This window comes from Podarcis gaigeae (assembly GCF_964106915.1).
Source record: "Podarcis gaigeae genome assembly, chromosome: 17".
NCBI classification, from domain to species: domain Eukaryota; kingdom Metazoa; phylum Chordata; class Lepidosauria; order Squamata; family Lacertidae; genus Podarcis; species Podarcis gaigeae.
In genome coordinates, this window is record NC_139694.1 from 3,069,812 (window position 1) to 3,092,906 (window position 23,095).

General features: G+C 49.4%; 1 protein-coding gene and 1 long non-coding RNA gene across 4 annotated transcripts in view; both read right to left on the reverse strand.

Moving 5' to 3' along the window:
- The window catches only part of LOC310835334, a 364,886-nt gene that overhangs the window by 239,687 nt on the left and 102,104 nt on the right, over window positions 1–23,095 (reverse strand). The window lies entirely within an intron of this gene.
- PEX5 (peroxisomal biogenesis factor 5) lies at window positions 252–21,387 on the reverse strand. 3 transcript variants are annotated; one of them, XM_083718983.1, is made up of 16 exons: window positions 21,192–21,387; window positions 18,874–19,063; window positions 18,490–18,525; window positions 17,634–17,766; window positions 17,277–17,411; window positions 17,001–17,106; window positions 14,991–15,081; window positions 13,109–13,231; window positions 11,707–11,799; window positions 10,240–10,359; window positions 8,948–9,091; window positions 8,417–8,487; window positions 5,778–5,996; window positions 5,055–5,220; window positions 3,907–4,064; window positions 252–1,350 (listed from the first exon to the last, which is right to left on the reverse strand). In XM_083718983.1, the coding sequence occupies exons 2-16, from the start codon at window positions 19,021–19,023 to the stop codon at window positions 1,149–1,151; spliced, it is 1,947 nt and encodes a 648-aa protein (XP_083575109.1). In that variant the 5' UTR covers window positions 19,024–19,063; window positions 21,192–21,387; the 3' UTR covers window positions 252–1,148. The 3 variants fall into 3 exon arrangements, with proteins under 3 accessions (XP_083575109.1, XP_083575110.1, XP_083575111.1); XM_083718984.1 differs by having other exon boundaries at window positions 20,816–21,211; XM_083718985.1 differs by lacking the exon at window positions 13,109–13,231.

Below are 23,095 nucleotides of genomic sequence, written 5' to 3' on the forward strand. Positions count from 1 at the left end.
ATGAGATGAGGCACAGACAACGCTGCTGCTCTGCTCTACCAATGAAAACAAAATCTCCTCATCCACTGAGATTTAGAAACTACGCAGCTGTGGGGGGGAAGCATCAGCCTAGTTATTTTAGCTTTATTCTGCAGAGTAGGACTTCTGAATGAAGAGGGGAGTATCAAATAGATGCAGGCGTGAAGGGGGAAAGGAATGCAGAGGCTCCAACAATGGAATGCTTTCATGCTCAAGAATGAAAAGCAGGCAGCTTCATTTGGCAGGTTTAATTCTTTTTCCCTTCTATTATACAAAATATTTTACAATTTAAAAACATTTCCCAACAAAAATCATATACAGATATTTATAATTAAAGGGCCAAATTACACAGAAGGGGAGAATCATATGCACAGAGATAACCAGTCCCCCTTTACAAAAGAGCTAAGGGGCAGAAGGATAATTAAGACATAGGTCCTGCCCTGATCTTTTGAAGTGCGTCAGTTAAACCCCATTTCTGCCCCCCCCCCCCCATGTACATCGCACTGGAGAGCTTACTCCCTTCAGTCACTTCTTCCCCGGGCGAGTTGAGACAAAACAGAACACTGTAGAAAATACGCTATGCTGGTGCCCAGTGAGATATGTCCGATTGTTTTGTGTCGTACCTTAAAAGTTAGCAGCACCTTTTTGAAGACAAGAGCCCAGAATTCCACACCATGATTCATTCATCCCTTTCGGAAAAAAGACACTTAAGTAGAATGATCATGTAAAACGATGTGCCAAAGACACTACATAGAGGTGCAATTTCAGCGCACAGATGAAGTGCAGGGGAAAGTATAAACATTTTCCTGCTCAAGGGGATTTGAGAAGATGTTAAGGGAGACCCGCAAGCCAGCTAACTGCTGCTGAACACAGACTAAAATTATCCAATGGTAGGTCCAAGATAAAACCATGAGTGGCTGAACAGCCCTGGACCGAAGACAACTGAAAATGCATTGACGTGTAGTTCTCTGAAACATGGGGGTGGGAAGTGAGATTGGGTGGGGTGGGGGCAGGGGAGAGGAAGCTGCCTGAATGAGGTGTGCATATGTCGGCAGATGGGGAGTTGTGGGCAGGGGAGATCAGCGCTGGCGAGGGCTCATCCTGCACTCGCAGGGGAGCCCATCGAAGAGTCACTGCTGAATCCCAAAAGCTTGCAGCAGTGTTGGAAGGTCCCGGGCGTCAGCCGCCCCATAAAGGTCACTCTGGCCCAGCATGGAGAGCGCCATACGGAGGGTGCTCCAGATGTTGTCAGACATGGCCCCCTGCTGGCCTCGCGGGCCCCGGCTCTTCTGTTGCATGTGCAAGGCCTCCAGGAAGTGCTCCACAGCCTCCCTGTTTTAAGACGGCAAAAGAGCAAGTGTCAAAGGGAAGCAGAGAGAAGGGAACGTGGAGGAAAACCCAGTAATCAGGCATGGTGTCAGGAACAAGCCAGCAGTAAATCACACCACGCAAGTTGGGAGTTAACTCTTTCAATAGCAAGAACAGGTTTGACACAGGAGTGTTGGGCCTTTGCAACTCATCTCAGGTGTTGCCCCCTTGAAGCGGTTGCTGGGACTGAAGGTCCACAGCTGCCTAAGTCCCCTCCTCCCCAGGGCTTGTCTCAAGTAATCAGAGACTGGGCCTGCATGAAGTCAACTTCTCCACCCTCTTCATGCCTCTGCTGGTTCTGGGAGACCAGGGTGGGGTCTCCCAGAACCAGCAGAGACATGAAGAGGGAGAGACAAAGCGGGGGGGGGGTGAGCTTTTTGCAGCAGGAGGGAGAGACACCTGTGACTCTTAAGAAGCTGGACTCATCTCTGCCTCTTGGCCTCCAGCTTACCTGCTTCTGCTCCTGCCTCCGCTTCTGGACTTGTTTCTGCCACAGACTCTCCCAGCTCACTAAGCCCTGTTACCTATTCAGCTTCCAAAACCTCCTCCTCCCTATGTTTTCCCTCTGACCACTCATTGTTGTCCCACCACCACTCTCTGGGCTCTGAGTCCTCTTCCCTTGATGGTTCCTCACCTGGTTCCCTCCCCCATTCCTCTGCATCCAACCAGCGCATGACACATAGAATCATAGAGAGTTGGAAGAGACCACAAGGGCCATCGAGTCCAACCCCCTGCCAAGCAGGAAACACCATCAGAGCACTCCTGACATATGGTTGTCAAGCCTCTGCTTAAAGACCTCCAAAGAAGGAGACTCCACCACACTCCTTGGCAGCAAATTCCACTGTCAAACAGCTCTTACTGTCAGGAAGTTCTTCCTAATGTTTAGGTGGAATCTTCTTTCTTGTAGTTTGGATCCATTGCTCCATGTCCACTTCTCTGGAGCAGCAGAAAACAACCTTTCTCCCTCCTCTATGTGACATCCTTTTATATATTTGAACATGGCTATCATATCACCCCTTAACCTCCTCTTCTCCAGGCTAAACATGCCCAGCTCCCTTAGCCGTTCTTCATGGCGAGATCAAGGCAGCAGTTCCAGGGCTCCCACACTCTTCCATGCTCCCTGCTTGTCAAGCAACAACTCCCCAGGAGCTATGGAAATACATTGGTAATAGACGCTGCTCTACTCCTGCTTAACCCTTGCAAATCATAAAGCCAAGGCAAGAAGCCAGTCAGAGCCAAACCAATCTCAGCTTGTCTGCATGGAAGAAGCATCACTATTATTAATATTTTGCTCGTATAGTATTTTTTAAATTAGTTTTCAAGTACAATAACCCAATAAAAGCCTCATTGCCAATACCAAATTATAATACAATTAATAATGCCAATTGTTCAGGTGCCAAATTACCGTATTTTTCAGCCCATAGGGCACAGCGGCCCATAGGACGCACCTAGGTGTTGTTTTTTTTTTGGGGGGGGGGATAAAGAAAAAAAATTATCCCCCCCCCAAGGCGCGGGATGCTGAGTGCGCCCCAGGCTTCGGGATGCAGGCTGCTATCCGCAAGCCTGGGGAGACTGGCGCGACTTCCCGCTGGTCTCCCCAGGCTTGCAGATATCTGCCCGAAGCCCGGGACGCGCTCCGCTGCGCTCCCTGTGTTTTGGGCTGCAGGCTGCTGTCCGCAAGCCTTGGGAGCCCGGCGGGAAGTTGCGCCGGGCTCCCAAGGCTTGCAGAGAGCTTCCTGAAGCCTGCATTCGCCCCATAGGATGCACACACATTTTCCCTTCATTTTTGGAGGGGGGGAAATGCGTCCCATAGGGCGAAAAATACGGTATATTATTTTGTTTGCCCCCTGCGTGCTAGAATTGATGATTCGATAATTTACTGTGCATTCCAAAATTTAACTCTGCATTCCAAAAAAGCACCACTAATTTCTAAAGGTGCCTCTGACCCCAGGTGATAGGTAATATTTGTCAGGGAACTGGAACCATAGAACCCACAGACCAGTCTCCAAAACAAAGACATATCCACAGTGCTTCCAGTTAAAGGATTGATCCAACCTATAGAAAGGCACGGAGAACTCTTTCCTTTAAGCCTTCAAACAAGGAACACCAAGGGTGAGTGAAGGTGACCATTTTGACCTGGTAATGGCCTGGTGGCAGACTTCTATTCTCTCCTCATCTCAGAACACTACCGCTTGCAAAAAGCGACTCCAGGCTTCCTCTTGAAATGCAGCCCCTGCCCCCCCCCCCAGCAGCTTCTGGTTAGCTTCCTCTTGGGAATTATTTCAGACTTTCCCTGAGATGCAGAAAAGCACAGCTGACAACTGCCTGGACTCTGTCCACATTCCAAAAGACTAGTGAATCATTCTCAAGAAGAGCCACAAAGCCACCACCAGAATGGTGCCGTTTTCACCAGATCTCAAGAAGTGGACCCAGAATTTGGCCAACAGCTATGGGGGCATAGGGGGCAGAGGCAGCCTGACCTTTCCTTGTCCCTCTTTGCCAGCCCCTTAAGCCGCTCACCTGTGGGCGCCTAGGTTGATGCAGCTGATGCCGAGATTGTAGCGGGAGCGGATGTAGCCGGGCTGCAGTTCCAAGGCATGCCTATAGGCTGCCACAGCTTCTTCACTCCGGTTTCCATTGGCCAAAGTGGCCCCTAGCTTGTTCCAGAGGAGATGATCCTGCAAGGAGACCAGAGAGAGCCTTATTAAACCCAGGAGTTCTTCCACAGAGAGTGCATGCTTCATTCAAGAGCAGCACATTCCTTCCCAGCTTCCAAAGGCTTCCAGACCCCACCCACTGGTGACCCCTCTATCCCTCAAATTCCCCATGATTTTAAAAAGCTTACTGGTACCCACATTGCATAGTTATTTATAGGTCCAATTCCAGGTGCTTTTGTTTAGAAAACAGTACTTTTATGAGCACAACTCAAAGTGTTGGTGCTGAGCTTTAAAACCCTAAACGGCCTTGGCCCTGTATACCTGAAGGAGCGTCTCCACCTCCATCATTCTGCCCGGACACTGAGGTCCAGCTCCAAGGGCCTTCTGGCAGTTCCCTCATTATGAGAAGTAAAGCTACAGGGAACCAGGCAAAGGGCCTTCTCGGCAGTGGCGCCCGCCCTGTGGAATGCACTCCCATCGGATGTCAAGGCGATGAGTAACTATACAACTTTTAGAAGACATCCCAAAGCAGCTCTGTATAGGGAAGCTTTTTAAAGTGTAATGTTTTATTATGTTTTTATATACGATGGAAGCCGCCCAGAGTGGCTGGGTCACCCCAGTCAGATGGGCGGGATGCAAATAATAAATTATTAGTAGTAGTAGATGTTTAAAGCCCACGGCAGTCTAGAATCTGGACACTTAAAGAAATGCCTTCACCTGTATGAACCTGCCTTTGCCTTAAAGTTGACGGAAAGACTGTGGGCTTTGATTTTGAAAATGAAATAGCCATCCCCCCCTCTTAGCAGGGTTCAAGAGAAGGCCAAGTCCAAACTCATTTGCCTCTGATGCGCTCTCTTTTCTATGTGGGCACGTTTATTTGTTCTTTGCATGGTTGAGCATTCAGGTCAGGCAATCCCCACACCCGCGAACTGAGCGGTGCAGCCCTGATGCAGGATTCCCACCCTGTAAAAGCTCACACTTTTCTCAGCCACGCTTGCGCTCATGCCTTACATTGGGCCGCGCACTCAGCGCAGCAGTGAAGCAGTCCACAGCCTTCTCATACTCGCCGCTCAGGTTGAAGAGAACGCCCAGGCCACATTGCACGTCAGGGTCCACGGCAGAGGTGTTGCTACGCACAGCCGCCAGGAAGAGCTCCTTTACTTCCACAAAGAGCGAGCTGGGGCGCGTGTGGAAAGGACAGAGAAATGTACAGGTAAAAAAGGTAAAGGACCCCTGGACAGTTCAGTCCAGTCAAAGGCGACTATGGGGTTGCGGTGCTCCTCTCGCTTTCAGGCCGAGGGAGCGGCGTTTGTCTGCAGATGTGACCAGCATGACTAAACAGCTTCTGGCGCAACAGAATACTGTGACAGAAACCAGAACGCATGGAAATGCCATTTACCTTCCCGCCAGAGCGGTACCTATTTATCTACTTGCACTGGCGTGCTTTCGAACTGCTAGGTTGGCAGGAGCTGGGACAGAGCAACAGGAGCTCACCCCGTCGCGGGGATTCGAACTGCTGACCTTCTGATCAGCAAGCCCAAGAGGCTCCGTGGTTTGGACCACAGCACCACCCGCGTCCCAGAAAGATATACAACAGGGTAACGAATCACAGAATTGCAGAGCTGCAAGGGAGCCCTTGAGGGTCAACCGGGCCACACCCCCACTGTGCAGGAACCCCATCTGTATTTCCCCAGTCCTCTTCCATCCTCGCTTTCCCCCGTTCCCCACACTCACTCGGTTAAAAGGGAGCCCAGGATGCGCTTGGAAGGCCCAAGGCCCGGGCTGGGGCCCCCGGCTTCCTCCTCCTCCTTCCCTATCAGATGAGCGTAGGCTGGCTTGTGGCGCAACCAGTCGCGCAGGGTCTCGCAGGCCTGCTTCTGCAGAGACTCGTTGGTGAAACTGACCGCCAAAGCCATGAGGGCCGTGAGGTTCCCGGGCTGCAACTCCAGGCACCTGTGGGAAAGAGGTCAAAACATGCAAGTCAAAAAACGGAAGGGGATCATTACTGTAACCTCAGGAGGAGGAGGAGGAGGGAAGGAGCAGGTTTCTTGTTTCTTATCTCAGAACAGTCTTGCCAAAAAAAGAGCAGCCCAGCTGGCTGGGAGGGTCCAGGCTCCCTCCTGAAATGCAAACCCTCCCCAGCTGGAAGATCTGCAGCAGCTACTGCAAATGTTCTGGCTGCAGAGAGCTCCTAAGCCTGGAAATTCGTAACAAAATAAAGCTCTTCCCCCACGAGAAAGTTTGCAACTGGGCAGCACTGAGAGATGGACCTCTGCCACAAACGTGTTTTCCGTCCTGTTAACTCTCAGGTTTTCATGCTAAAATAAGGTGCGGCGAGCGTCTGCCAAAGGCTCAGGAACTGTGAGGGAACTCTGTGGGCTGCCATCAGTCACGCCAAGAAAAAATGTAATTCTTCACAGTTTCCTGGCCATTCTTTGGCTCTGCTTTCCTTTTCCCAGCTACAGGTGTCATCCTTCCTTCGCTACTATCCTGCAGTTTGAGCACAGTGTCAAACTACTGTCTCAAAGTGTCTCCTCTCCTGGTGCCAAATTAGATTTATGGCCATAATATTGTATTTTGCAAAGGATGTCTTACGCCAGAGACTTGCCTAGCTTTTTCGTGCTGCTTGCTTTCCACAAGGGGGACGCGGGTGGCGCTGTGGGTTAAACCACAGAGCCTAGGACTTGCCGATCAGAAGGTTGGCGGTTCGAATCCCCGCAACGGGGTGAGCTTCCGTTGTTCGGTCCCTGCTCCTGCCCACCTAGCAGTTCAAAAGCACGTCAAAGTGCAAGTAGATAAATAGGTACCACTCCAGTGGGAAGGTAAATGGTGTTTCCATGTGCTGCTCTGGTTCGCCAGAAGCGGCTTAGTCATGCTGGCTACATGACCCAGAAGCTGTATCCCAGCTCCCTCGGCCAATAAAGCGAGATGAGCGCCGCAACCCCAGAGTCGGCCACGACTGGACCTAATAATCAGGGGTCCCTTTACCTTTACCTTGCTTTCCACAACAGGTTTGCTATTCCTGGCCCAAAAGTGAGCAAAATTGCAGTGGCAATGCTGCAGCTACATTCAAGAGTACTGCATACAGTTCAGTTCCCCCATCTCAAAACAAGGGACTAATGATAGAGCAGAAAGAAATGCAGAGAAGGGCAACCAAAATGATCAGAATTTGGGGGAGGACCTTCCCTGCAGGAAAAGGCTTGGAATATTTTAGTTTATAAAGCAAAGGAAGACAACTAGGAGGCTGCGATGACTGTGCTGTCTTTAGGGTCCAGCCAAGGTTCAGGAACTCAAACAAAAAGCAATTCTTCATAATAACATAAAAAACTTTATTTAAAGGTCTGCCGGAGAAAGAGGGTTTCAAATGACATCACAATTTAAAGCAACTCGGAAGCAAGGAAAACAACGAAACTATCTTATGTGGCTAAAGATTAAGTAACACACAAGATACTGGAAGTTGAGCAGCAGGGCAGACTTAAATCTGGAATCATGACAGGAACCTTTGCGATGAGAGCTACTACGCAATAGCCCAAAGCCCAAATTTAAGCGAATGATGGCCAAGGTCTCATAACCCGAGGCAGCCAATCAGGATGGCCACGAAAATGGGCATTCACCCCTCCCATCCTAAAGGAGCAAACACCTGTTTGCATCAGGAGTTCTCAACTCCGTTTCCTTAGTTCTGGCCTCGAGAGCCTGATAAGGAACATCTGTGCTCAGATCCATTAGTCCAGAATTTCTAGCAGCTTCTCCCACACAAAAAAACCCCACAAAAACAAATTAGGCTTAAGGGGGGACTGTTTCTCCACTAGGGAGAACATCACAATATATCACCAGCTATGCATCAGAATATACGGATATATCATAATGTTTTAAATAAGGACGGAACTATATAAAGGGGAACGGGAACGGTAGCGCTGGTCGATATCTGGTTTTCAACATAGTGATATATCATTTGCTAAACATTGAGATATATCACAATGCCTGAAATAAGGATGGAGCTATGTAGAGGCGTTGGCTGGCTTCACAGTTTTTCCCATACTGTGATTTTTGACACACACCATGATTTGCAATCTATCACCAAGTTCAAAAGTTATGAAACTGGTATCATAATATGGAGTTCAAACTGGTTTTGTACGATATATCAATATATCGCCCAGCCCTATTCTCCACAGAGGCTTATAAATTTATGAATGGCGTTCCCCTTTCTCATATCAACGCTAGGACTCGGGTCACGGAAGAATGAGGCTTAAAGATTCAGTATTCCACCAGCATCTCTAGCCATTTGGTTTCCGGCGTCATCTGGACTTTGCCTCTGCAATTCCCAAAAAAGCAGCACAACCTCAAGGCGTTGCTATGCCAGGCAAGTTACTCACTTCCTGAGAGCACTGATGGCTAAAAGCTCCTGCTCATTCTCTGCTTGCGTCGTTCCCAGGTACTGCCAGGCCTGAAATGGAGACACAACAAGAAGTCAGGGCTGTTTTCTCTCTGCTTACCAGCAGTGCTGGAGAGTAGGGGCGAGTACCCAACTTCTGAAACATTTCTGCGTCCTCTCCCCCAAAGTGCCCAACTTCTCTGCGCTCCGAAAGGGAAGCGAATCCACTCAGTGCCAAGGCAGATGCTGCCCATTTTCCCATCGTCCACAGCCGGGCAACTCAGCAGCTAGCATAGTGCAACAAAGCAATGAGCATTGACCCAGTTTGTCTTGACAAAGGGCCAACACCCCCCGGCAAACTTCCCCAGCCTAACCTAATCCCTTCAGTTACAGATAGGTAGCCGTGTTGGTCTGCCATAGTCAAAACAAAAAAAATTCCTTCTAGTAGCACCTTAAAGACCAACTAAGTCAGTTCTTGGTATGAGCTTTCGTGTGCATGCACACTTCTTCAGATACACATCCCTTCACTCACCTCCATGTGATCCGGGTTCTGCTGGACAGCAGCCTCAAAGTACAAGACGGCGTTCGGCAAGTCGCCCTCCTCCAGGCACTTCAGCCCTTCCTCAAAGGCCTGGGGATGATCGTGCACGGGGTTCTCTTCTTCAAACTGGTATCCCTACCAGGAAGGGAGAGTAAAGTTGTTGTTGTTGCTTTTAAAGCGGATCTTGCAGCATTTGCTATTTTATTCAAGGGGCGGAGGAACACAGACCGTTCATCCCATAGCAAGGAGACCCTCCCCAGAGAGGACATTCTCTTTGGGGTCCAGGGAAGATTTCCTCGTGAGTGGGAGGGGCAGCAAGGCTTTGTTGAGGCTGCTCAGCCTCCCTGCCTAACAGCTGGTGTGGGGTAGTGCAGCAGCAGCTTCCCTGTGCATCAGCTGAGCACCCCCAACACACACTCTCCAGGGTGCTCCGCACTTCTGAGTTCTTAGCACCACGTGTGTCATGCACAAGTTGGGAGTTGCTTGTACCTACATTTTATATTTTATTTATGACTGTTACTTCATTAGTTGTTGTTGATGATTCAATTTATATACAGTGTACAACATTGAAAATGCATTACAGAACACCAACGATAAAACCATAATACAGTGGAACCTCGGTTTTCAAATGTAATCCGTTCCGGAAGACCGTTCGACTTCCGAAACGTTCAAAAACCGAGGATCAAAGGGCTATCGGCAAATTCAATGGAGTAAAATGAGAAACGCGCCTCAGAAGCCATTTGACTTCCGAGGCTCATTCGAAAGCGGAAGTGTTCACTTCTAGGTTTTTGGCATCCAAACGTTTTAGGAGCTGAGACGTTCGAAAACAGGGGTTCCACTGTAAAAAGTATAACGACAGACAGCCTAATAATAAAACAGTAATCATCACAGGTCATAGTCTATCACAGGCCATAGATTATTCAATAGCCATAGGCCTGGGTAAAGAGGGAGGTCTTTGCCTGGCGCCTAAAGACATGTAATGATGGTGCCAGGCAAGCCTCTCTGGGGAGAGCATTCCACAGACAGGGGGCCACCACTGAAAAGGCCAATTCTCTTGTTGCCACCCTCTGAATCTCTCTGGGATGAGGGACCTAGAGAAGGGCCTCAGATGACAAGTGCAAGGTCTGGGCATTGTAGTTTTACTAGGCACTGTATAATTAAACACACAGAGAGAGAATTCTGTACCCACTTGCTCGCAATCTGAAGTTGAGCAACCGATAGGGATGAGGAGGCAGGGTGGGGGGAGAAGGAGAAGGCCCCAAGCAGAGCCTCTGCAGGAGTACCTTGTCATAAGAGGAGCTGGCAAGATCCTCGTAGTCCGTTAGCCAAGGGTGGGCCTCTGCGTCTCGCTTGGCCATCTCCTCCCACTCAGCCTGGAGCTTGTCCCAGAAGTCCACATCTGACTAAAGAAGAGGGGGAAAGGAAGGTGAGGGAAACCCACCAGGTCTCTCAACGCAGCAGAAGTCTCACTCCAGGGCAAAGCTTTTACAGAGTTAACGACTAAATACAATAAACTCTGCTTATAGAGATGGGAGACACAGAGGCATACCAACAAACGAACGTGTTTGCATTAGGGAATGTCCTGAAGTAAAGGACCTTATGCATTATATCTTGAGCTGCCCCCTATATAATGAAGCAAGAGAAAGATTTTTAGCACCTATAATGGCAAGGTCCCCTGGCCAGAACCCCTCTGACATGATTTTATAGAATCCTAGAGTTGGAAGAGACCACAAGGGCCATCGAGTCCAGCCCCCTGCCAAGCAGGAAACACCATCAGAGCACTCCTGACATATGGTTGTCAAGCCTCTGCTTAAAGACCTCCAAAGAAGGAGACTCCACCACACTCCTTGGCAGCAAATTCCACTGTCAAACAGCTCTTACTGTCAGGAAGTTCTTCCTCATGTTTAGGTTTATATCTCCTTGCAGACACAGATAAGTATGTGACCTGGCGTGTAGCACTCTTTGCAACTGCCGCTAGGAAAATTAGAGCAAATTATATAGCCAAAGTAGCCACCAACTGTAAAGGAGATGAATTTATTTGACCCTATCTACATCAAGCTAGGGGTGCAGGTGGCGCTGTAGGTTAAACCACAGAGGCTAGGACTTGCCAATCAGAAGGTTGGCGGTTCGAATCCCCGTGACGGGGTGAGCTCCCGTTGCTCGGTCCCTGCTCCTGCCAACCTAGCAGTTCAAAAGCACGTCAAAGGGCAAGTAGATAAATAGGTACCACTCCAGTGGGAAGGTAAATGGTGTTTCCATGTGCTGCTCTGGTTCGCCAGAAGCGGCTTAGTCATGCTGGCCACATGACCCGGAAGCTGTACGCCGGCTCCCTCGGCCAGTAAAGCGAGATGAGCGCTGCAACCCCAGAGTCGGCCACGACTGGACCTAATGGTCAGGGGTCCCTTTACATCAAGCTATATTCTATCTTTATCACCAAACTCCAAATATAATTGCACATTGTATTAATTAACATTATTTTTTAATACATTAGTGGCCATGTGATGATTTTTGCTTATAACTTTTATTATTTAATGTCTTAACTTGTATATTAAGGTACTTTTATAGCTCTGTTTAGAGTAGGTAGTGTTTTGATAATATAAATATTTTAAGTTTTTGGTATCAATCCAGTATATTTTCTTCTAATTGTTAAATGATTCTGTGTACATTGCGGCAGCCTTTGGCTATGTGCAATAAAACTGACTGACTGACTCACTCCAGGGGAGCCCTGCCCTCACCAGTTGTTACGTTACCTCCACAGCAGTCTTGGCTTCCTCAAACTCGTTCTCCATGCCCAGCGTGTCTGCAGAGTGTGCAAACTGATCTACCCAGGCTTCGGATGTGTTCTAGAAAGAGAGCATAGCAGGAAGATGGATAAAGGGTGCAGCCCTGTCCCATTTCTTAACAAAACAACAACAAACAAACCTATGGTCACGTAAAGCATACTCAATAAACACATGAGACGTAACCAGCTGTGTTCTTAGATAAGTAAGATATACTATTCATAACATCAAATTGTAAATTTCAACAGAAGTAACTCATAAAGTTCAACAAACCAAAAAAGCAGAAGAACTAGTGGATCAGATCATTCTATAGTCAGTTCATGCATAAGGTCCACCCATGTATTGGGTGTCCATTCCACCTGTCTGTTCATAAAGTCCAAACCATCCACATGAAAGGTTGTTGTTGTTGTTGTTGTTTAGTCGTGTCCGCCTCTTCGTGACCCCCTGGACCAGAGCATGCCAGGCACTCCTGTCTTCCACTGCCTCCCGCAGTTTGGACAAACTCATGCTGGTAGCTTCGAGAACACTGTCCCACCATCTCGTCCTCTGTCGTCCCCTTCTCCTTGTGCCCTCCATCTTTCCCAACATCAGGGTCTTTTCCAGGGAGCCTTCTCTTCTCATGAGGTGGCCAAAGTCTTGGAGCCTCAGCTTCAGGATCTGTCCTTCCAGTGAGCACTCAGGGCTGATTTCCTTCAGAATAGATAGGTTTGATCTTCCGGCAGTCCATGGGAGTCTCAAGAGTCTCCTCCAGTTACAGTTCCACAAAATCCTTTCACAAAGTCTAAGAGAAGGATTTCTGGAATACTAGCCTTGTTTCGCCATCCTGGGCTTCATCAGTAGTTAAAGCTCATATGTGATATTACAGGGCAGTGGATCTTATGGCATAGTAGTAGCCTTTCATGTGGATGGTTTGGACTTTATGAACAGACAGGTGGAATGGACACCAATACACGGATGGAGCTTATGCATGAACTGATTCACTGGGTCTTCTGCTTTGTTAATTTGTTGAACTTTATGAGTTACTTCTGTTGAAATTTACAATTTGACACTATGAATAGTATATCTTATTTATTTAAAAACACAGCCGGTTGCATCTCAAGTGTTTACTGTCCCATTTCTTGGCAAACAATATGGCGGGCACAACAGAGTGTACAAATTTGGGCCTACAGGACAGAATCATCACTGGAAGGTCTGCGCTGTGGGTCTTCTCTGCCCCTAGACTACATACACACTGCTCTTTGTGCAAGTTGACACTCCTGGACCCCAGTTGTACTCCCAACACTGAAGACGTTGGTTATTGGCCACACAAGAGCATGTTGCCAAGAAGCACACAGCCCGTGAGCAGCAGAACTCTACCTGTTGGGAGTCCTACCTGCTGCTGTATAAACTCAGTTGCCCATTGTTCTGCCTGATCCTGGTCTCTGGGGGTAATGGTCACCCGATTTGCCTCGATGGACACCCTCCCATCTCCAATCTGGCGGACAAACTTTAGGAACTGCATGAAGAAAGGAGACACAGGGAGAGAGACCATCACCAACCATCCCTCGGAACAACCTCTTCTATCTGAACTAGCCTGGACCGTCCGGACTGAGCAGAGCCAGAGGAGGCACATTTGGCTTCCTTGAGAGAAAAGGAACCTGGGAGCGGGTCCCTCTCAAGCGGTAGCCGCTTAAAACAGTTGGACAGGGTCACTCTTATTTCCTTGAAAGTAACCTCCAAGAATAACACCAGGCTGGAAGGTCTAGGCCCAACTGCCCCCCTTAGCTCAAAGCCCTTTCTGCCAACTGTTTGCCCCAGATTGGAAGCAAGAAGATGACGGAACATCCAAATCCTAATTCTTAAAACAAGACTGCCATTTTTCAAGGAGTGAAGGCAGAGAAGGGAGAGGTGTGGGGAGAAGAATGCGTGAGTGTAGACAGACATAAATACCGTATTTTTCCCTCTATAACACTCACATTTTTTCTCCTAAAAAGGGGAAATGTCTGTGCATGTTATTGAGCAAATGTGTGGTCCCTGGAGCCGACTGGCCCAAGTACAGGGGCAAAAATCAGATCGCGGAGGAGGGAAGGCTAAAGAGAGGAGGTCGCAGCTTTCCTGCATTCTGCCTCAGGGTCTTACTGCCCACTGTTTTTGGTTGCTGTGTTTGCTCAAACGCAACAAAGAGCAGGGAAATCCCCTGCCCTCCTGGCAAGCAGAGGGGAAAGGATCGTGTCCTTCCTTCTAATTCCTTCCTAGTCACACTGCGCGCAGGCTCCAGCCCACCCGGCTCAGGTTCCGTTGGCTAGGAGCGCAGCCGACAGCCACCACCTCCTCCTCTCCGTGCTCCACTGCTGCTGCTGCGTCCAGCATCGCAGGCAGCTGGAAAATGCATGTAGGAGAGAGAGAGAAAGAGAGAGAGGGCTGGCTTGGGTGGGGGGAAACTTTTGCCTTCCTTTCCTCCCTCCCGTTAAACCCCTCTCCTGCATTGTTAGCCAGCTGCTTCTCCGCACACCCCTCTCGTGCTCCTTGTCCCTTCTGTGTTTTTCCTTCCCTCCCCACTTAAAACGTGGTTACAAAACACGGATCCACATGGATCCTCAGGATCTTTGCATTGGGTCACCCCAAATTCACCATCAGATCACATTACATGTCCATGGCTACAACCTGCACCAAACAAATCACGCACCCACTGTTGCCTGGGGCCACAATGGTGCAAAAACGTGGTTACAAAGCACGGATCCACATGGATTCTCAGGATTTTTGCATTGGGCTACCCCAAACTCACCGTCAAATCACATGTCTGTGGCCACAGCATGAAGCACAAAAATGATACATCCACTGTTTCATTCAGAATTTTTTTTTCTTGTTTTCCTCATCTAAAAACTATGTGCGTGTTATGGTCAGGTGCGTGTTATCGAGCGAAAAATACGGTATTTTGAGGAGGAAACAAAACGTTGCCTCCTCTGAGGGTCTTCTACTGGTCCCCTCATTGTGAGAAGCGAAGTTACAGGGAACCAGGAAGAAGGCCTTCTCGGTGGTGGCACCCTCCCTTCAGATGTCAAGGAGACAACTTTTAAAAGACATCTGAAGGTAGCCCTTTATTGGGAGGTTTTTAACACTTGATGTTTTTATTATGTTTTTAGATATGCTGTAAGCTGCCCAAGAGATCAGATGGGCTGATGGTCAAGCTGGGGAGATCAGATGGGCTGATGGTCAAGCACTCATATTACCTGTGCCCAATTCCCTACGAAGAGAATTCTAGTCTCTTTTTTTACCTCAGAGTCATTCAGTTTTGGGTCATCCACTTTTGCGAGAAACTCATTGGCAGTTTTCTTGAGGTCTTCTTCAGGCTGGTACTCCTCATACCTATGATCAGAAAGAATAAACGTGGTTCAGGAGCAAGCTAGGAGGACGCTATGTACTTAGGCGTTTGGCACACCATCACAAAAATAAATTTTTGGTGTGTTTATTTTATATCTCCCAACCCTCCAGTTTGCAACGCAGCTTATAAAACGATCAGTACACAAGCATTTCAATAACAGCATTTGAAAGACTATTAAAATGGCAGAAAACAGCCTACACCACCAACAACAAAAACTAAAGCCATAATTAGGAACAGAAACAAAAAGGCAAATGAATTGAAATGTAAGGGCAGAAGGCGGGGAGAGTCCTTCAAGTGAAAAGACAAGATTGCGCCAGGAGAGCTTCTCTGGAGAGAGATTTCCATATCACAAAATGGCTGTCCCTGGGAAAGGTGAGTTGTGAGTGCCTAGAGGCGGTTGGAGGATGGATGGCAGCTAACAGATTGAGGTTGAATCCTGACAAGTGGGAACAGGAGGCGGACGGGTGTGGGGGACTCCCTGGCCCTGAATGGGGGGGGGGGTAACTGTGCCCCTGAAGGACCAGGTGCACAGTCTGGGAGTCATTTTGTACTCACAGCTGTCCATGGAGGCGCAGGTCAATTCTGCCTCCAGGGCAGCTGTCTCCCAGCTCCATCTGGTACGCAGGCTGAGACCCTACCTGCCTGCAGACTGTCTCGCCAGAGTGGTGCATGCTCTGGTTATCTCCCACTTGGACTACTGCAATGCGCTCTACGTGGGGCTACCTTTGAAGGTGACTCGGAAACTGCAATTAATCCAGAATGCGGCAGCTAGACTGGTGACTGGGAGCGGCTGCTGGGACCATATAACACCGGTCCTGAGAGACCTCCATTGGCTCCCAGTATGATTCTGAGCACAAATCAAAGTGTTGGTGCTGACCTTTAAAGCCCTAAATGGCCTTGGCCAAGTATACCTGAAGGAGCATCTCCACCCCCATCGTTCAGCCCGGACACTGAGGTTCAGCTCCAAGGGCCTTCTGGCGGTTCCCTCATTGCGAGAAGTGAGGTTACAGGGAACCAGACAGAGGGCCTTCTCGGTAGAGGTGCCCGCCCTGTGGAACGCCTTCCCATCAGATGTCAAGGAAATAAGCAGCTATCTTATTTTTAAAAGACATCTGAAGGCAGCCCTGTTTAAGGAAGTTTTTAATATCTAATGCTGTATTGTTTTTAACACTCGATCAGGAGTCGCCCAGAGTGGCTGGGGAAATAATAATAAATTATTATTATTTATAAAGGAGCCTCTAAAGATTATCAAAGTGTTTGGCCTCCTTGAGAGGGAGAAGGGTGGTCCAAAGTCATAAAGGGCCTTCAAAGTTAAGCTCCTATGTTTTCAGTAATGCCCAGAATACACCATGAATCTGGGGGGGGACGGGACCTTAAGCCCTGGTTATGTTCCATTTCCCCAGCGTGAATCAACTGTCTAGCAGTCACATTCTGCTCCAGCTGAGATTTCAGAGTAGCCTTCAACGGAGAACTCCACATATAAAACATGGCAGTAGTCCAACCTAAAGGTTAACAAAACATAGGTAACAGCAGCCATTTCTAAGTAGCTCCCTTATTAAATGCCTTTCTCCATTCAGTTCGCTATAATTCTGCTCAATATGGCAGGGCAACATGGAAAACAGCAGCAGCCCAGAGAGCTTCAAGGTTCTTTGTCTGGATAACAATCTCCCTCTTTCTCTCGTTGATCCGAAAAGCCTTGAAAAAAATACATTAAACTGAAGACCTCTCTGTCATGGTGTAATTTTAAACCTTTCCCCCTGGGGCTGCAGGAGAAGCCAGCTGCTTCATGGAAATGGACCTGTCTACTCAGAACTCGGGCAGAGTGCTACTTTGAGCTGCAGTGTGGATCAAATCCCAATATCTCGCCGACGTCACTTCGGGGAGTAGGAACAGAGGTACTCACCATTTATCAGCCAGGGTCTGATCTTCCGATTCACCCAGCCACAACTTCTCCTCCGACTGCTCCAAATATTCCTCGGCCCACTTGGCAGGAGACACAGACAAGGGGTCTTTGAAGAAATAAATAATAAATAATAAGATTTATACCCTGCCCATCTGGCTGGGTTTCCCCAGCCACTCTGGGTGGCTCCCAACAGAATATTAAAAACACTGATAAAACACCAAACATTAAAAACTCCCCTCAAAAGGGTTGCCACCCCCTCACCAACACCTGTCCCACCTGTAACCTCAGCAATGAATTCCTGGGACCAATCGGCTTCATTGTAATCTGTTGAGACGTCCACTGTACTGTCAGCAGCGCCAAGGAATTCTTGCGCCCAATTCTCCGACAGAGCCAGGGCCGCCACACCTGGAGCTGAGAAGAGGAAGCCGGAGGGAGTCAGAATGGTGCTAGCACAGGTGCCCACAAGGATGAGACAAGTCCCAATGGAGCAGAATTGGCTTCCCTGTCCTTCTTCCCAATCCATCCCCTTCCTCAGGGGGCACATGCCCCTCAAGAATGGATGGGCGACCATTCACCCAAGAAATATTTTGCTGGTCTCTGTTCATGCTACGACTCCCAGGCCAGGCCTCTTACCTCTCTGTGGAGCCTGTCGGAAGCTGGACTGCTCAATTTCCTGCATCTCGGCCAGCAGGTCATCCATCTTGAATGTTTGTGGGGCACGGGACAGCAGGGGGCCATTCTGCTCTTGAAGGAACTCTGCCACCAGCTGCCAGAAAACATAACGTCAGCATGTGTTACGGCCGGGTGATCTACAGTCCCAAACCAGTTGAAGGCCATATCGTTATATCCGTTTCATAATTTTTGACCTGGCATTATATCGTGGATCATGATGTGTATTAGGGGTGGGCGATGGATCGTCCAAAACCAGCTTGAAGTCCAGATTGTGATATCAGTTTCAGAATTTTTGAGCTGGCAATATATCTTGAATCATGACATGTGTGTGCGCGCACGCGAGAGCGCTATGCAAAAATCACAATGTGGGAAAAGATGCTTCTGTTGATTCCAGCAGCCCCTGTTAGCTCTCCCGGCTCATGCAAGGGGGGCAGAGAATCACACTGGGGGAAAATCACGATGTAGAGAAAACCGCGAAGCCTGCCAATGCCTCTACGTATCTCCATCCTTATTTCAGATGTTGTAGCAACATATTGGTATATCATGATGTTTAAAGGTAAAGGGACCCCTGACCATTAGGTCCAGTCGTGGCCGACTCTGGGGTTGCGGCGCTCATCTCGCTTTACTGGCTGAGGGAGCCGGCGTACAGCTTCCGGGTCATGTGGCCAGCAGGACTAAGCCGCTTCTGGAGAACCAGAGCAGCGCACGGAAACGCCATTTACCTTCCCGCCAGAGCAGTACCTATTTATCTACTTGCAATATTGAGTGGGTCAGGGAGAAGGAGGAAAACAAAGAAAAGAAACATGGGTCGTCTTACTTCATCTTCAGAGGCTCTTCCAAGAGGTTTGGACACCTGCAGAAGAGAAAAAGATTGCTACCCGATGGCAGAATAGAAATCGCAAAGGATTAAAGAGTTGCATCCCCCAACGGATTTGTGCTTTCTTTCTCTTATGCTTTTCTGTCCATTTCAGGACAAATGGGTATTATCCATTTTTAAATAGGCAGAGATAGGGTGGGGGGAGGGAGATAAGAAGGCCTAGCATTAACCACTGAGGGATTATTTTCCTTTTTTAAAAAAGAAGAAGCGGTGATCCTGAGCAGACAGACACTAACAGGAGTGTCCCTGGATGAGAGATAAACAATTCCCGGCTCCCCAAAGCGGTACCACTCCCCCCTCCCCTTCCAGCTTTGCCAAACTTACCACCTCCGGCACGGGGGCATTGGGAGGCCAAGCCAGGGGTCCCCGAAGCCCCTCCTGCTGCAGGCCTTTGTCCTGAGTGAAATGGCTGGCCAGCTTCATCAGAGGATTGGAGCCTCCGCATTCCGGCTCCACCAGCTCCCTCATTGCCATGGCGGGAGGCAGGAGACGGCCACAGCCACACGACCCTCACCTGCCCAAGGGAGAAGCAATGGCAAACCATGTAGAGTCACAAGGCTATTGTTATTATTCATCTCCTGCACCAAGGTAATCTGGCGAGGCAAGTTTCTTCCCCCCCCCCAAATAATATTTATTCAAATTTTTAAAGGTTACAAAAAAGAACACAATATATAAAAACAAAACATATCCAAGTTTCTGACACTGATGCACCGGAGAGATTACTCAACGGACTGAAGATACGACTAAACTCGCAGCTTACGAACAGATTGCTTATAGGTGTAGACTCTGCATGGAAAAATACAGTGATGCCCCGCAAGACGAACGCCTCGCAAGACGAAAAACCCGCTAGACGAAAGGGTTTTCCGTTTTGGAGGCGCTTCGCAAGACGAATTTCCCTATGGGCTTGCTTCGCAAGACGAAAATGTCTTGTGAGTTTTTCTGACTTTCCCCCCCTTTTTCTAAGCCGCTAAGCTGCTTATCCGCTAAGCCGCTAAAAGCCGCTAATAGCGCTAATCCGCTAATGGGCTTGCTTCGCAAGACGAAGAAACCGCTAGACGAAGAGACTCGCGGAACGGATTCTTTTCGTCTTGCGAGGCACCACTGTATAATGACATTTGGAATGTGTTTATACAATATACAGTACACAGTAGTACTGTGACTAAACATATATGTTTAGGATAATAACAATGCTTATATAGCAGATGAGCAAATATGGAATTGAAACTGTCTGTATATAGCAAGAGAATAAAACTTTTTCTGCACATATTACATATTATTTTATTACTGCTTTATTTTGCTCAATTGAAATACTGATTATTATTTTGAAGGCAGCCCTGTATAGGGAAGCCTTTTGATGTGTAATGCTTTACAGTATTATGTTTTTATATTACACTTGATCTTAGCCAAAAGGCCAAAAAGCAGGTACAAGTAAAATTATTATTATTATTATTATTATTATTAATAATAATAATAATAATAATATGCAAAAAAATCTTTTGCAAATGCATAAGGCAGGTTTACAAAAATTGCCAACAACTGAGGCCCCATTTGCACTGCACATCTAAAGGGGGATCACGTCACAGCTTCCCCCAAATAATCGTGGGAACAGTTTGTGAAGGGTGTGACAGAGCTGTAACTCTCAAAGTTCCCTCTGAGGAGGGATTGACTTTTAAGACACTCTGGGAACCGTAGCTGCGTGAGGGGAACTGGGGTCTCCTAACCACAGCCAGGACCCTTAAACTACAGTTCCCAGTATTCTCTGAGAGGAAGCCATGGCTGTTTGAAGTGGCACGTCCGGGGCCCAAGGGAGGCAGGACACGGGCAGACATTCCTCTGCCCACTTCCCGTGCGCACAAGAGCAACACACCTGCACAGGGAGTAATCCGGAATAATTGCCACTTGCAACTGATGCAACCAAACAGCCCCACCACCTACAGCCGCCGCCTCTCAAGATGAAAGCCCAAGGAGTGCCAAGTCCGACCAAAGGTTGAACCATCCCAGATACAAGCCCGGGAGCCCCTTCCCACACTACGTTTTCACACACGTGTGCCTAAAAATGTAACCATGCGAATGCACCGACATACCCGCATCATGCAGGCAGTTTGACCGGCGGGAAGGCAAACCCCACAAGACCCGAGTCGGAAGGTTCGAGGTCCCTTTGGGCCCCCTAATAAAATATTTGAGGGGGCTACCCCCCCAAAAAAAGTTGATGGGCATGGTGCGTGTGCACTGCATCGTGCGATCGATTCTGTGGGGCGGGACTTACCTGGGGCCCCCAATATTTCATTCGTTTCACCCCCAGCAACTCCCACGTTCGGCTCCTGATGGTGTGTAGCGGTGGGATGCGACTCTGCACATGCTCAGAGGTGCTCTCCCCGTGGCTACTTCCCAAAACCTGAGGGCTGAGCCTGGCTGGCTGGTCCTCTAGGGCTGGCTGGAATTGGGGGCAAGGGGGGGGGGGAGGCAGATTCCAAGCCAAGCTCCCAGGCACTCCCTTTCCACGCATCTCAGCATCGTCTGCACGGGGAGGCCGTGGGTGGGGGGGCGGGCTTGATGCCTGGACGCCCCCCCCCCACTTGCACGACGCCCCCCCCCCAAGCCAGCCGGGCTCCCCACCCCCCACCCGCCAGCAAACAACTCACCAGGCTTTGCAAGGCCTCCGGCTGCGGAGCCCCTCTCTCCCTCGGCTGGGTTCCTAACTCGGGGCGGGGGGGCGGGGGGGGGGTCCGGCCAGGTGCTCCGATCCGGGGGGGGGCGGCTCGTCGGGGCTCCTCCTCCTCCGCCCAATGCAACGCCGAGCTGCAAACTCCCGGCCTGGATCTTGCAACATTCGCGAAGGAAGCAGCCAGGGGGCGGAGCCAGCTCTTAAAGGCACAGGCGCCACTCCGGGCACACCCGGGCGGGCGGGCGGCTATTTGCAAGGTAGCGGGGAGGAGCCGGCTGGCGTCGGGAATCATAGAATCATAGAGTTGGAAGAGACCCCAAGGGCCATCGAGTCCAGCCCCCTGCCAAGCAGGAAACACCATCAGAGCACTCCTGACATATGGTTGTCAAGCCTCTGCTTAAAGACCTCCAAAGAAGGAGACTCCACCACACTCCTTGGCAGCAAATTCCACTGTCAAACAGCTCTCACTGTCAGGAAGTTCTTCCTAATGTTTAGGTGGAATCTTCTTTCTTGTAGTTTGGATCCATTGCTCCGTGTCCGCTTCTCTGGAGCAGCAGAAAACAACCTTTCTCCCTCCTCTATGTGACATCCTTTTATATATTTGAACATGGCTATCATATCACCCCTTAACCTCCTCTTCTCCAGGCTAAACATGCCCAGCTCCCTTAGCCGTTCCTCATAAGGCATCGTTTCCAGGCCTTTGACCATTTTGGTTGCCCTCCTCTGGACACGTTCCAGTTTGTCAGTGTCCTTCTTGAACTGTGGTGCCCAGAACTGGACACAGTACTCCAGGTGAGGTCTGACCAGAGCAGAATACAGTGGAACTATTACTTCCCTTGATCTAGATGCTATACTCCTATTGATGCAGCCCACATGGGCTCCGCCGGCGGCGCATGCTCCTTCCTCGGAGGTGGAGGTGGTGTCAGCTTTGGTGCTTAGGAGCGAGTCCCGCTGAACTTGCAAAAATCGGACTTTCTTAAAAGCCCTCTCCTGGGGCGCTCCCTCGGGACAGGGTTTCTTGCAGCAAAATCAAGGGGGGGGGGCTTGGATTGTCCAATGCCGGGTTTAGGTATAAACTGGTGGTTTGAATCCCCATGACGGGGTGAGCTCCCGTTGCTCGGTCCCTGCTCCTGCCAACCTAGCAGTTCAAAAGCACATCAAAGTGCAAGTAGATCAATAGGTACTGCTCCGGCGGGAAGGTAAATGGTGTTTCCGTGCGCTGCTCTAAAGCGAGGTGAGCGCCGCAACCCCAGAGTTGGTCACAACTGGACCTAATGGTGGGGGTCCCTTTACCTTAAAAAGGGACGCGGGTGGTGCTGTGGGTCCCACATGTCAAAGTGCAAGTAGATAAATAGGTACCGCTCCGGAGGGCAGGTAAACGGTGCGCTGCTCCGGTTCACCAGAAGCGGCTTAGTCATGCTGGCCACATGTACGCCGGCTCCCTCGGCCAATAAAGCGAGGTGAGCCCCGCAACCCCAGAGTCGGTCACAACTGGACCTTTACCTTTAAAAGGGACGCGGGTGATGCTGTGGGTTAAACCACAGAGCCTAGGCCTTGCCGATCAGAAGGTAGGTGGTTCAAATCCCTGTGACAGGGTGAGCTCCCGTTGCTCGGTCCCTGCTCCTGCCAACCTAGCAGTTCAAAAGCACATCAAAGTGCAAGTAGATCAATAGGTACTGCTCTGGCAGGAAGGCAAACGGTGTTTCCATGCGCTGTTCTGGTTCGCCAGAAGCGGCTTAGTCCTGCTGGCCACACGACCTGGAAGCTGTACGCCGGCTCCCTCGGCCAATAAAGCGAGATGAGCGCCACAACCCCAGAGTTGTCCACAACTGGACCTAATGGTCAGGGGTCCCTTATAAGTGAGCACCAAAAACCTTGAAC